The sequence below is a fragment of the Cetorhinus maximus genome, chromosome 15 (assembly GCF_964194155.1).
Source record: "Cetorhinus maximus chromosome 15, sCetMax3.hap1.1, whole genome shotgun sequence".
In the NCBI taxonomy this organism is placed as follows: domain Eukaryota; kingdom Metazoa; phylum Chordata; class Chondrichthyes; order Lamniformes; family Cetorhinidae; genus Cetorhinus; species Cetorhinus maximus.
The window spans coordinates 98,913,668-98,928,155 of NC_135893.1; the positions used below are offsets into that span (position 1 = coordinate 98,913,668).

The 14,488-nt window shown below is 41.1% G+C and overlaps 1 protein-coding gene across 6 annotated transcripts in view; it reads right to left on the reverse strand.

The window, feature by feature from the left end:
- LOC144691033 (ubinuclein-1-like) overlaps window positions 1-14,488 on the reverse strand; it is a 63,379-nt gene that overhangs the window by 8,274 nt on the left and 40,617 nt on the right. For 5 of the 6 annotated variants that reach the window (XM_078559036.1, XM_078559033.1, XM_078559037.1 and 2 more), the window contains 4 exons: window positions 13,791-13,841; window positions 11,940-11,982; window positions 9,269-10,516; window positions 4,752-5,022 (listed from right to left, as the gene is read on the reverse strand). In XM_078559036.1, the coding sequence (XP_078415162.1) occupies window positions 4,752-5,022; window positions 9,269-10,516; window positions 11,940-11,982; window positions 13,791-13,841 (1,613 nt within the window). Of the gene's footprint in view, window positions 1-2,356; window positions 2,429-4,751; window positions 5,023-9,268; window positions 10,517-11,939; window positions 11,983-13,790; window positions 13,842-14,488 lie in introns of all 6 variants that reach the window. The other variant, XR_013579029.1, reaches the window with a different exon arrangement.

Here is a 14,488-nt window from a genome sequence, read left to right on the forward strand (position 1 = left end):
TGAGAAACTCTGGATTTAAGTTCATTAGGGTTCCCTGATCCATGACCATCAGCTAAAGTGACAGGTTTCTTTTTATTCTTTCATGGGATGTTGGTGTCAGTGGCTAGACCAGCGTTTGTTGCCCATCTCTAATTTCCCTCGAAAAATTGGTGGTGAGCCACCTTCTTGAACTGCTGCAAATAAATGTGGTGTAAGTACACCCAGAGTGCTGATAGGGAGTTCTGGGATTGTGTCCCAGCATTATGAAGGAATAGTGATATAGTTCCAAGCCAGGATGATGAAGTGGCTCGGGCGGGAACTTGCAGGTGGTTTTCCATTGTGCTGCCCTTGTCCTTCTAGGTGGTAGAGGTCATGGGTTTGGAAGGCACCGTAATAGGAAGTTTGACGAGTTGCTTCAGTGTAGCTTCAGTGTACCTTGTAAATGGTACACACTGCTGCCAGTGGTGGAGGGAGTGAATGTTTAAGGTGGCAGTCTACAATTCCTAGCATCCACTGCTGTTGATATTTGCCAGAATTCTTTTCCTATGATTTACCACACAACTAGCTGGTCATATAGGCAGGGACCTGCTGTTTGTAAACCCCAACCCCTCCTTTAGGCTCATCAGGGAAGTACTTATTAGAAGTATTCCGGATATGTGCAAAATCATCAAAATAAAACATGATCTTTGGAATTCTATCTCAAGAAATGCACAGGAACTTGGTGCCACTCACTATTAAAACAGTCCATTATTTTGCAAATATACCGAATGATGTGTATCAATAGTGCAACCTGTTCTGTAACACACACACGTTTTGTTGCTCAAAACGGATATAATGGTAAATACTGGATGGGTAGCACTATAAACAAACTGTGGGAAGTTTTTAATGAAAGCCGCAAACTTAATCCGATTTATTAAAGGCATCCTTTTAGCAGCACTTTATTATGCTATTATACTGCTTAAATTGGGAAAGATACAATTTAATTTACTTCTCATATTTTTTGCTCCTTATTATAATGCACTTTTTAATACTGTAGCTAAGGGCAATTTATGAAAGGAATTATAATTTGCATATTTTTATTCATAGTATCATTTACAACCCTAACCACGAAAGGATACAAGGGCAAAATCTTGATGTTTAAAGCTGTTAAAAATGGTTAAATATTTACATCTGTGACTTTTGTTTATTTGATGGTGCACCTGGCAGTAATTGAGCATGATGAAACCACCTCTGTGGCTGAATAAAAGTAGTTGCTTGAATCATACTTGGCTAAGCCCTGTGCCTACTTCTGCACCAGAGTCAGGCTTCCAATCTCGTAACTTGGTCAAGAGTCTATCAGAATGCCCGCAGGCAGAGCCAGGAGCCAGGCACACCAGGCCAAGATTTCTGTAGTTTTGTAAGTATAGAGTTTTTATCTTTTTGTATTTGTTCACAGGATCTAGGCATTGCTGGCTAGGCCAGGACTTATTGCCCATCCCTAAGTGCCCTTAAGGTGATGGTGTCCTTCTGGGGTCCATGTGGTGTAGGTACACCCACAGTGCTGTTAGGGAGTTCCAGGATTTTGACCCAGTGACAGTGAAGGAATGGTGATATAGTTCAAAGTCAGGATGGTGTGTGGCTTGGGGGCAGTGGTGTTCCCATGCATCTGCTGCCCTTGTCCTTCTAGATGACAGAGGTTGTGGGTTTGGAAGGTGATGTCGAAGTAGCCTTGGGAAGTTGCTGCAGTGCATCTTGTAGATGATACACACTGCTGCTACTGTGCGTCGGTGGTGGAGGGGGTGAATGTTTGAGTGGTGGATAGATCAAGCTTTGTCCTGGATGGTGTTGAGCTTCTTGAGTGGTGCTGGAGCTGCACTGATCCAGGCAAGTAGAGAGCGTTCCACATCCCAAAAGGCACTGATGTAAGATGTTAGTGGGTGTGGGCCAAACATACCTAGGTCAGCAGTTCCCATACATCAGCCAAATTACATAGCGTTATTAAAGTAACGCCTGGTCTGGGCCAAAGCTGAGTGATGGATTTGTTTTCAACAGTGTTCAAAGTAGCTCCTAATCCTTTATCCCTTTCTGACTTGTCAAATGCCCACTACCCATGGCCTCTCCCCTCACCTCATGAACTTTGACACATTACCTATGCTAGATGTGCCTGCACCCATCATGGATTTTTGATCCAGGAACTCTTCAGCAGCACAAAATTCCACAGCCAGGTTAGCTACAATCTTTTAAACAATTTTGTACAAATTCACTCAGTGGCTCTTAGCAGTAGCAGTCTCTTATTTGAGCTCTAGACGACCCAAAGTTTACTCAACAGCAATTAAACTCAGTAACCTTAAAGGGACATACACCTATGCTCTCACAGAAAAATAATATTGTATTTTACCTCAGTATATGGTTCCTGTCCTTAGAACAGCACATTCTCTGACTTACTGTAAGTAATGCCATGACAGATTTCCTAGCAAAACATTAAAATTGTACATCAGAATGCCTTAACATCACATTTCAAAATGGAAAAGCATTTTTTTTAAAAAAGGAAGCCATTCATGTTGTGATAAGGTCTTCTGCCATACTGCCAAGATCTACAAGCAACAATGATTTCCCTCTGACCGTAGCAATTTATAAGCAGCTAGTACCCAGTTTTGCCTGCAATAATGACAAACAGAGGGACGTATAGAGACTGCTCAGAATAGAGGCTAAACAACACAGGCATATCCTTGGCTATAGCTTACCTGTGAGTAATACTGAGAGATCCATTAGTTTATACAATAAAACCAATGACAGTAGGTTAAGAGCTCTAAATCACTCTTAAGAGATTATGGCTGAAATTCCCTGTTTAAAGACCTGGAATGGAACAGTTTTAATCAAAGATCAGATATGATATTTTCATGATCAGATGCCTAACAAAATTAACTAAGTTGTAAAGAGTTCAACTGTAAAATACTTATGGTCAATCTTTGACAGCAAAATGATCAACTTGCTCATACTAGCCCCACTTCTACTTTCGGTCGAAGACTAAACACTCCTTTCTAGAAGGTTGCAATAAGAAACGTATTGAAATTTGAGTCAGTTATTACTAACTATTTTCGTTTGTAATATTGACAATTTGTTTAGAACTGAAAGTAATGGCCCCAATCCAACAATTTAGGACAGCGCAGCCTGCTTGATAGGCACCAAACCCACCCACCTAAAATATTCACTCCCTCCACTTCCCGTCTATGGTGGTAGCAGTACACTCTACCAAATGCATGGCAGTGACTCACCAAGGCTCCTATGATAGCACCTTCCAAACCCACTAACTCTACCACCTAGAAGAACAAGGGACTAAACAAATGGGAACACCATTACCTTCAAGTTCCCCTCCAAGTCACACACCATCCTGACTTGGAACTACATTGTCGCTCCTTCACTGTCGCTGGATCAATCTTGGAACTTCCTAACAAACAATGTGGGTGTTCCAACAAGGATTGCAACAGTTCAAGACTGCTCACCACTCGCTTCTCAAGGGCAATTACAGATGGGCAATAAGTATTGGCCTTGCCAGTAATGCTTATATCTCATGAACAAATAAAAAAAGTCAAATATCTGAAGTGCAGGATCAAATTGCAATGTTCAAGAGGCCAGAATTGGAGCACAGCAGATGTAGGGCTGGAGGAGAGTAGAGAGATGGGTAAGGCCAAAGAGGGATTTGGAAAGAATGATGAGAATTTTAAAAGACTTGTTGCTTAAATAGGTTAGCAAGCACGGGGTGATGGGTGCGCAGGACTTGGTGCGAGTTAGGATGCAGGCAGCAGTGCTTTGGGTGGCCTCAGGTTTACAGAGGGTAGGCTGTGTGAGGCCGGCTGGAAGTGTATTGGAATAGTCAAGGCTAGAGGTGACAAAGGCATGGACGAGGGGTTTCAGCAGCAGCAGCACATGAGCTGAGGCAGGGGTGGAGTTGGGCGATGTTATGAAGGAGAAAATAGGAAGTCTTAGTGTTGGTGTGGTTGGAAGCTCATCTTGGGATCAAATATAACGCCAAGGTTGTGAACAGTCTGGTTCAGCTTCAGACAATTGCCAAGAAAAGGGATGCATGGAGTTAGTAGTTTGGGAACAGTTAGGTCAGGGTCCAGAGGCAATGGCTTCAGTCTTCCCAATAGTTAGGTGGAGGAAATTTTTGCTCATGTACTACTGGATGTCAGGCAAACAGTCCATCAATTTAGAGACAATGAGGGTGGGGGGGGTGGTGGTGTTGATCGCATAAAGCATGATGAGGTAGAGCTGGGTGTCATCAGCGTACATGTGGAACCTGATGGTTTTTGATGATGTTGTTGAGGTATCTACAATAGAAAATGCTGTAACTACAAAGGTAATATTCAAATAATTGACAAAGGAAATTTAGATATGTTATGTAATAGTAACAACTGATAATATATTTGTGAATAAGTGGCTGGGAGTTACTGATTCCAACAGTTCACAGAAGAGGAATCAACAATGGTACCATCACTAAAGCACGCTTGATTTTAACAGCAAACATCTGGGTTCAACCAAGCCAAATCATTCAATCAGATCATCAGCACTTACCTTCAATACACTGATATTCTCCAAAGAAACAGTAACACATTTTAAATGGAAGAATAATAATTTTTATAACTTTTTGACACGCTCACTAAATTTTGAAGGGAATGATACTTCTGTACTTTCACTCCTGTAAATGCTGCCAAAGAACTGCGTTGGATGAGATTTCAAACAACCAGGAGCTCTTGATTCACCCTCCAAAATCTCCAGAACGTACAACTTACTATGTGCAAGGCCATGGTGGAATGTCCCTGGGGCAGGTCCTGTGACTATTGCATCTGTTGATACAGCGGATTTTGGTGTAGAGTCTGAGCCTAATGTTAAAACCGTGGGAAATGTAAAGTGCATAGGAACAATGCCTGGCATCATCCCGAGTGAGGCTTGGCTCAGGGTTGCTGAAGTTATTTTCTGGTTTGCTGTATTAAAGGAGGGTGACAGAAGACTCAAAGATGGAGAGCTGGCAAGTAACGCTGTTCCTGTAGTAGCCTGTAGAGACTAAGACATAAAATCGTCATTCAATTAAAGCTTCATTTAACATGGATTACATACTATTATTTTTACAGTTTGAAACAATGTAAAAATAAGCATACTTGATTTTGCACAATAGCACCTGAAAACTAATTAACAGGTCTATATTTTAAGTAACTCAATAATTAAATGCTATTTCCTTTCAGTAGTGAAAAAGTTTAGACATCAGGGCCGTCTTTCATATTAGATTCTCTAAGGCAGCACAGGTCCACATTGAGCTGCACACCTGTATCATGCCTCGTCAATTCCCAAATGAGTCTTGGTCCAAACATGGACAAAAGAGCTGAACTCAAGAGGTGAGGTGAGAGTGACTGCCCTTGATATCAGGGCTGCATCTGACCAAGTGTGGCATCAAGGAGCCCTAGAAAAACTCAAGTCAATGGGAATCAGGGGGCAATCTCTCCATTGGTTAGTTGTACTTAGCACATAGAAAGATGCTTGTGGTTGCTGGAGGTCAGTCATCTCAGCCCAGCGAAATCGCTGCAGGAGTTCCTGAGGGTAGTGTCCTAGGTACATCCATCTTCAGCTGCTTCATCATTGACCTTCCTTCTATCATAAGGTCAGAAGTGGGGGTGCTCGCTGATGATTGCACGATGTTGAGCACCATTTGTGATTCCTCAGATACTGCAGCAGTCCCTGTCCCGATGCGGCAAGACCTGGACAACATCCAGGCTTGGACTGACAAGTGGCAAGGAACATTTGCACCATGCAAGTTCTGGGTAATGACCATCACCAACAAGAGAGAATCTAACCATCTCCCCATGACATTCAATGGCATTACTATCGCTGAATCCCAACATTCTGGATGTTATCATTGACCAGAAATTGAACTGGCTTCAAGAACACGTCAGAGGCTGGGAATTCTGCAGTGAGTAACTCACCCCCAGACTCCCCAAAGTCTGTCCACGATATACAAGGCACAAGTCAGGAATGTGATTGAATACTCTCCACTTGCCTGGATGAGTGTAGCTCAAACACCATCTAGGACAAAGCAACCTGCTTGGTTGGGACCCCATCTACCACGTTAAACATTCACTCCCTCCACCAATGACGCACAGTAGTAGCAGTGTGTACCATCTACAGGATGCACTGCAAAAACTCGACAGATCTCCTTTGACTGCACCTTCCAAACCCACAGCCACTACCACCTGGAAGGACAAGGGCAGCAGATGCATGGGAACACCACCACCTACAAGTTTCCCTCCAAACCACACACTATCCTAGCTTGGAAATATAAAGCCCTTCTTTCACTGTCGGTGCGTCAAAATCCTGGAGCTCCCTTCTTAACCGCACTGTGGGTGTTCCTGAAACACATGGACAATAAATGCTGGCTTAGCCAGTGATGTCCACATCCTATGAATGAATTTTTAAGAAGTGCGGTATGAGGAATGACTTACATTAACAACTTACATTTATATTGTGCTTTTAATGTAATGAAACACCCCAAAGGGCTTCACAGCAGCATTATAAAACAAAGTATAACACCGAGCCACATATGGAGATATTATGTCAGGTGATCAAAGACTTGGTCAAAGAGGAAGGTTTTAAGAAGTGTCTTAAAGAAGGAAAGTGAGGCAGAGAGGTGGAGAGGTTTAGGGAGGGAAACCCAGAGCTTAGGGTTTAGACAACTGAAGGAATGGCCACCAATGTTAGAGCAATTACAGTATAACTGTGAATGCACAAGAGGCCAGCATTTGAGGAGTGCAGATATCTCAGAGCATTGTGGAGTTGGGGGAGATTACAGAGAATTGGAGGGGCAAGGCCATGGAAGGATTTGAAAACAAGGATGAAAATTTTAAAATCAAAATACTGCTCGACCAAGAGCCAATGTAGGCAGCGAGCACAGAGCTGATAGGGGAATAGGACTTGCTGTGAGTTAAGGCATGGGTAGCAGAGTTTTGGATGACCTCAGGTTTACAGAAGGTAGAATGTGGGAGACCAACCAGGACATGTGTTAGACAGTTAAGTCTAGAGGTAACAAAGGCACGGATGAGGGTTTCAGCAGCAGATGTGCTGAGACAATGGCGAACTTACGGAGGTAAAAATAGGCAATCTTAATGGTGGCACAAATGAGGTCGAAAGCTCATTTCAGGATCAAGTGTGATATCCAGATTGTGAACAGACTGGCTTAATCTCAGGCTGTTACCAGGTAGTTAGGGAACAGAGTTGGGAGAGGGGACTGAAAACAACGGCTTCAGTCTTCCCAATAATAGTTAATAATAATATTTAGCTTAACAGTTATGTCATAGATCAAACAAGTGAAATGAAGCATTTTTAAAGCAGGAAAGCTGGAGGAACCTTAAGTATTACAAACAAGATTCCTAAAAGTTCCACTCTTCCTCAAGGTCAGTTACATGGCCTTCAGTTTAGATCTCTCGATGACAGGTTGTGAAGTTGAGTTCAATAAAACAGGCAATTTTGTAGACTGAAACAAAAGCAAAAATTGCTGGAAAAACTCAGCAGGTCTGACAGCATCTGTGGAGAGGAAGACAGAATTAACGTTTCGAGTCCGTATGATGAAGAGTCATACGGACTCGAAACGTTAACTCTGCCTTCCTCTCCGCAGATGCTGTCAGACCTGCTGAGTTTTTCCAGCAATTTTTGTTTTTGTTTCCGATTTCCAGCATCCACAGTATTTTGCTTTTAATTTCGTAGGCTGGATGTGACACGTAGGCCAGACTAGATAAGGATAGCAGGTTGCCTTCCCCAAAGGGCATTAATAAAACCAGAAAAGCTTTTACTGCAGTCGATGATAGGTTTGTGGCATCATTACCGAGACTGGCTTTCAATTCCATATTTTTTTTCTTTTCATTCAATTGAATTTAAATTACACCAGCTGCCATGTGCCTAGGGCATAGCCTGGGCCTCTAGATTACTAGTCCAGTGACATTACCACTATTCCATCATTCCCCCTATGAGTGTTGTGAGTAGCATTAGTAAAAGAAAACAGAATGGAACTTGGGAGGGTAAACTGTTGTAACAGTGTCCTTGGTGTTTTTGCATTTGTCTCAAATATAAAGCTGACCGGTACGAAAGATTACATAATATATGGAATTAACATTAGCTTAATTTTTCACTGGGAAATGAAAGAGAAAGGAGGAACAATGAATGCTTTGCCCTTTTAAAAGATTTGAGTGAAAGCCTTGCTGCTAACCACATTTTGTGCATTTTTTAGGTTAATTACGTTACATGATTCAACAACATTTTGAAAGTCAAAGCTAATTAAAAATCCTAAACATGCATCTGGCCCTCATTCAGGTAAATCAACGACAAGCATTTACATTGCACCTTTAACAAATTCCAGAAATTAGGGCCTCCACAGCTGAAGGTAAAACCACTAATGGTGGAGCCATCAAAATCGGAGATGTGCAGGAGGTCAGAATTATAGTGCAGATATCTCGGAGGATTGTAGAGCTGGAGAAGATGATAGAGTCAGGGAGGAGCAAGGTCAGGGAAGGGTTTGAAAACAAGGACGAGAATCTTAAAATTGAATTGAAACTACTGCCAAATCAATGCCACACAGCACGGGGTGTTTTTCTTTGCATTGAGTCAAATATCACGTCACATATATGTCAGCAGTTACATATATCCTGAACGAAGTGAAGTGATTCAGAATGGTTATCACAATTCAGCTTTATAATGCTTAAATGACTGGAAACATTATAGCAATAGCATTAAATGGCAAAAATGACAAAGTGTGAGCAGATACAAAGCACAAAACTTCTGCAGGTCCACAGGTCAATCTCATCCAACCACTGAATATAGTCTTGTAGAAAGGAGGTAGAACTATATATAGGACAATTGCCGAATCCTTGCAGGCTAGAGAAGAGACCCGGGATAAGGGAGAATATCAGTGAGATAGGACTTGTATGTCAGAATGAAACAATGAATTATTGACCATTCTCTGGTTTCTGAAAATAAACAAACATTTCAGAAAAATAAAATCTTAATGCAGATACATATTATCTTATGTACAAAATAACCAGGCATGACCAAGAAATACAACTTTGATTTGAATAAGTGGCAACTACTGGCCTAAAGTAAAAAACTGGAAAAGCAGCGGACAATGGAATACTCAAATAGCAAGAGATATTAGGTACAATTAAAATTCAAACAGTATATTAAACTATAGACTTTTAATCCCTCCTTTCCAACAGTTATCAAGCCTATGTATATTTTAAAAATAAATCCATACATTTTTGTTTACACTCACCAGCATTGCTCCTGTAGCAGTGGAACTATTAACAGCTGAAGATTTAAGAGAAGAAGTTAGTAGTTTAGCTACACCCTGCGTCCCACTACTTGAATCTCCATTACTACCACCCGGAGGGGCCACTAGAGTAAGTTTCTGAGAAATGGAAGGCTTCTTTACATTTATATTAGGTGACTGCCGATTTAATGCTTGTCCAGGAGATGGAGACTGCCTATTTAAATGAGTACTACTGGACATGGAGGTTTGAATGCTTGATATATTCTGAATAGGATTACTGGAAGGGGTAGAATGCTTAGTTGCTGTGACAACAGTCATTGGAGACTTGAAAGTCTGATTCGCAGAGCTCTGAGAGTTGGTATATTTTGCTGTACAACTGGCAGAAGTAACTGAAGTGCCAAGCGTTCTTTGAGGGCTGGGAGAAGTCTGCATATTACTTGCCAAAGATGGCGAGACAGAATGAAAATTCTGAGTCTTTGTTGAAGTTTTTAGGTGCTGAATTAATGGCCGATGTTGCAATTGACTTGGAGCTTTAGTCTGAGAGCTGCTTTGCAGTTTGCTTATGCTAAAAGATGGTGGTGACATGAAGTTTTTCTGATGTGAGGTGGTCTGATGGTACTGTTTTGCAGCCTGCGTTGACACCTGGTTTTGAACTTGGGGCTGCGATGTACGTTGCACACCAAGATGCTTCGGCTTGCTTTGGAGAGTCTCCGTGAAACCTTTGCTATTTGCCGAAGAATGGTTTTTAAAGGCAGTGATAAGACTAGTGGCACTTTCTGAAGTCCTTTCCTGTGACAACTGTCCCAAAGCTAAAGCCTGCTCAGCTAAAAGATTGAGAGGTGAATGTGACTGAGCAGCAGGTGATGGAGCAGAAGAGGGAGTCGGAACTTTTTGTACATGTTTCTTTTCTTCTGATGACACCGCCACCGTTACCTGATCACTCAATGAATTTGACACTAAAGAACTGAAGCTCTTGGTGCCTCCTGCAGCATCATTGAGAGCAGCTAATGCGACAGACACATCTTCCAGAGAAGGCTGGTTGTTGGGTAGATCCTCATCAAGAGAATCGTCTAAACTGAATGACTGAGGGGTTGTCGTATTACTGGAACTCTGAGCAGCATTGGAGGAAACTGACACATTTATTGGAGTGATAGGTGGAGTGCATGATCCCTGCACGATGGAACCAGCGTTACTGCAATGAACTGGGGTACTTGTTTGCTGCAATTTTCGTTCAGTCTTGAGCATCTGATCCTGTAAGAGAAGAAAAATTTATTCACATTGAACCCTTTTAAAGTCAAATTTATATAGTGTTGCATTCCTCATTTTGTAACGTCTTTTGTCAAACCACTTTTCTTTTCACTACTCCCTTTAATTGTATTTATTTTAAAATTAGATTTGATTATTTTAAAATTGTATATAAGAAACCATACTTTATTTGCTAGAGAGATTGGACATTTCACTACATGAAAACAGGTTTGATTGTTCAAAGACTCGGCACAGCTTGTGGCTTTTGTGCTGGTGGGTTAGTAACTAATGTTCTGTACTGCTGAAAAATTGCTCTAAAAATTACAAAAAAATAAAACAATTACATTTCTAGGACAGTTCATCAAACAAACTGCAGCTAGTATTTTTTCAATGCCATATCTGAAGAATGAAGTAATCTCCTTCAGTACAAAGGGACTTTGTATTTTTATTTCCCCATTCGAGTTGTTCAGGGCACCAAAGATGTAACCAAAGATTATGGTCCTACATGGCTGTTCTATAATTCACATACAGTTTCTTGACAGTTTCAATTTAGTTCCCCTCCCCCAAGGATATCCCTAAGAAAGGGGGATTGTTATTTCAACTAATATCGTGCCAATCCCACAGCCTGGATACCTATTCTGCATTCTCTGCAACCAATCATCTGGAGTCTCCCCAGTCTAATTTACCACTTTTCCTTTTTCTTTTACTGATCATCAACTGGTGATTTTTATCAGGCCTTTTGGATGTCCAGCAACAGTTAGCCTTTTCTTTGAAAACGCTTTATTTCACTGCACACTGAAGAGTTCACAACACTATGTGAAAGCTCCTACATAAAAATAACTAAGTGGATGCACTAAAAGGTCAATTTCACCATCATAATGTATAATGGGAAGGGCCATATTTGGTAAGAAGAGATAGCTGATAATCAGAAAGCTGAATAAATAACTCAAAAAGCAACTTGCAAAGAGCTTCATTTGGGGCGTTCTTTTGTATGGATGTGAGACTTGGACCTTACGGAAAGAGGAGACCAACGTGCTAAATAGCTTTGAAATGTGGGTTTGGAGGAGAATGAAAAGGATCTGCTGGGCAGGAAGAGTAACAAATTATGAAGTGCTGTGGACAGCGAAAGAACACATTTGTTGAACATAATTAGGAAAAGACAGAGAAGCTGGATTTCTTTGAGGAACAGGGAAACTAGGACACATTTTAAGAGGAGACAGGTTTTTTTTTCCTTTAGTCTTTCATGGGACGTGGGTGTCACTAGCAAGGCCGGCATTTGTTGCCCATCCCTAATTGCCCTTGAATCGAGTGGCTTGCTAGGCCATTTCAGAGCGCAGTCAAGAGTCAACCTCATTGCTGTGTGTCTGGAGTCACATGTGGGCCAGACCAGGTAAGGATGGCAGATTTCTCATGTCTCCAATACACTTACCTTCATTTTAATCTTTGGGGCAGCAATGACTTTCTTCTTTGTTCTAAATTAAAATGCAATCAATGTTAGTATGCAGTTACAGTTATCTGTATCTTAGTACTTCAACAATGCAATTTCAAATATAATTATCAATCTCATGTGGCATTCAAAGTTAAAAACAAATCTTCAAAAAATTTTGCGCTGCCTATAATTCTACTGAATAGACCTGGAGAGTGGCAGGGAGGTCTGCTTTTGATACTTCTGTGATGGAGGGAGGAAAACTGTTAGAGCATATGAAATAGGAGCAGGAATAGACCATACGGCCCCTTGAACCCGCTTGACCATTCAATACGATCATGGCAGGCCTTCTGTCTCAATACCATTTTTATACATGTTCCCCATATCCCTCGATTCCCTGAAAGATCAAAAATCTATCTCAGTTTTGAATATACTCAATGATGGAACATCCACAACCCTCTGGGGTAGAGAATTCTAAAGATTTCCAATCCTCTCAGTGAAGAAATTTCTCCTTATCTCAACAGCAAGTGACCAGCCCCTTATCTTGAGGCCGTGCCCCCATGTTCTAGATTCCCTAGCCAGGGGAAACAACCTGTGTCTTACACCTGTCAAGCCCCAATCTCGTATGCTTCAACGAGAACAGCTCTCATTCTCCTAAACTCCAGGGAGTCATAGGGCCAATTTTCTCAGCCTCTCATTACAGGACAACCCTCTCAGCTCAGCAACCTTTCTAGTGAACCTGTGTTGTACTGCCTTCAAGGAGGTGAAAGCGAGATCCCAGATAGGAGAATGCACAGCAGATTCGAGGCCAGGTTGTGGGTAAAATGCCCAGGATGCAAGTTTTACCAAGGAGGGAAGGAGGGGGGAAAGAAAGGGAAAGGAATATTACAACTGCAACTGAAAATGGTTTGAATTCTTTCCCCCAAATTATTTATGGTGCCACGTTGTTTATACTGAACAATATAAGGATCTGATTGGTCATAGTGTCAGATAGGCGAACATGGATGTTTTCTGCAATAATGGGGCATTACAATATTAGGCATAAAAGGGTAGTTTTGGTCTTCACTGCCTGGGTGGTAATCCAGTGAAGTGGACTTCAATGGAATGAAAATAAAGCTGGTTCTATAAAGAGCTAGTAAATCACTCCATCAGATTACCGCCCATGTATAGTAAATCACTCCATCAGATTACCGCCCATGTATAGTAAATCACTCCATCAGATTACCGCCCATGTATAGTAAATCACTCCATCAGATTACCGCCCATGTATAGTAAATCACTCCATCAGATTACCGCCCATGTATAGTAAATCACTCCATCAGATTACCGCCCATGTATAGTAAATCACTCCATCAGATTACCGCCCATGTATAGTAAATCACTCCATCAGATTACCGCCCATGTATAGTAAATCACTCCATCAGATTACCGCCCATGTATAGTAAATCACTCCATCAGATTACCGCCCATGTATAGTAAATCACTCCATCAGATTACTGCCCACGGATAGTAAATCACTCCATCAGATTACTGCCCATGTATAGTAAATCACTCCATCAGATTACTGCCCATGTATAGTAAATCACTCCATCAGATTACCGCCCACGGATAGTAAATCACTCCATCAGATTACCGCCCATGTAGTTAACATAAAAATCTATCTCAAGTGTATTTTTAAAAAAAAGTCTTCGTGTGTTCAAATACTAATGCCTTAAATTTTAATTTAATAAATGTTAGGTGAGTTACATAAATGAGGTTCTCACTGCCACGGTTAGCCGACAAATTACTAAAGCTGCTGGTACTGGGAAAAAAAGACTGTAAATGCACAGAAGCACTGAAGATGCAAATACTCACGGTATTGAGGTGACATGAGCATGTACCTTCCTGCTCTCTTTAAATAATGTTCTGTTGAGGAAAAACAAATCCAAATATATTGCGCTTTTCTTTCTTACTTTTTATACCATGCGGATCACGTAACAATCTTTTAAACAACTTGGCCACAATCTAACACAAAGTCCACGCCATGTTGCAATCACCATCAGAAATGATGTTTCAAGTAATTTCTAGCTGAGTGCCCAGACTGAAGTTACTAGGTGAGCATCAGTGGATGAGAAGGCAGAAAACTAACTGGGCGATTCAGCTGATGAACAACACTGAATCATTATTAACCTTGAGGATTTTAATTTGTAGCCTGGGCTTCTACCTGCAACCCTGGACAGGTGCTTATATTGTCATAAAAATGAACTTATGAAAATGTTTAATAGAAGCTGCTTCTTTTGAAGAAGTTCCTGAAATATTAAGTCTGTTTCTCTCCACAGGTGCAGTCTGGCTGGTTGAGTATTTGCAGAATGTTCTGTTTTTATGCTCATAAACTAAGACTTATTTAAAGTCTCAAATCTTTTCTTCTTTGTGGTAACCACACCAAAAAAAATCAGTAATGCAGTTTACACTTTTATTTTCCTTTTAGTTCCGTGCATGCTATAGGGTATAAAATAACACGCAGAGAACAAAATAAGATACTTTTGAGGAAATTACACTGCAGTGAATAGCAG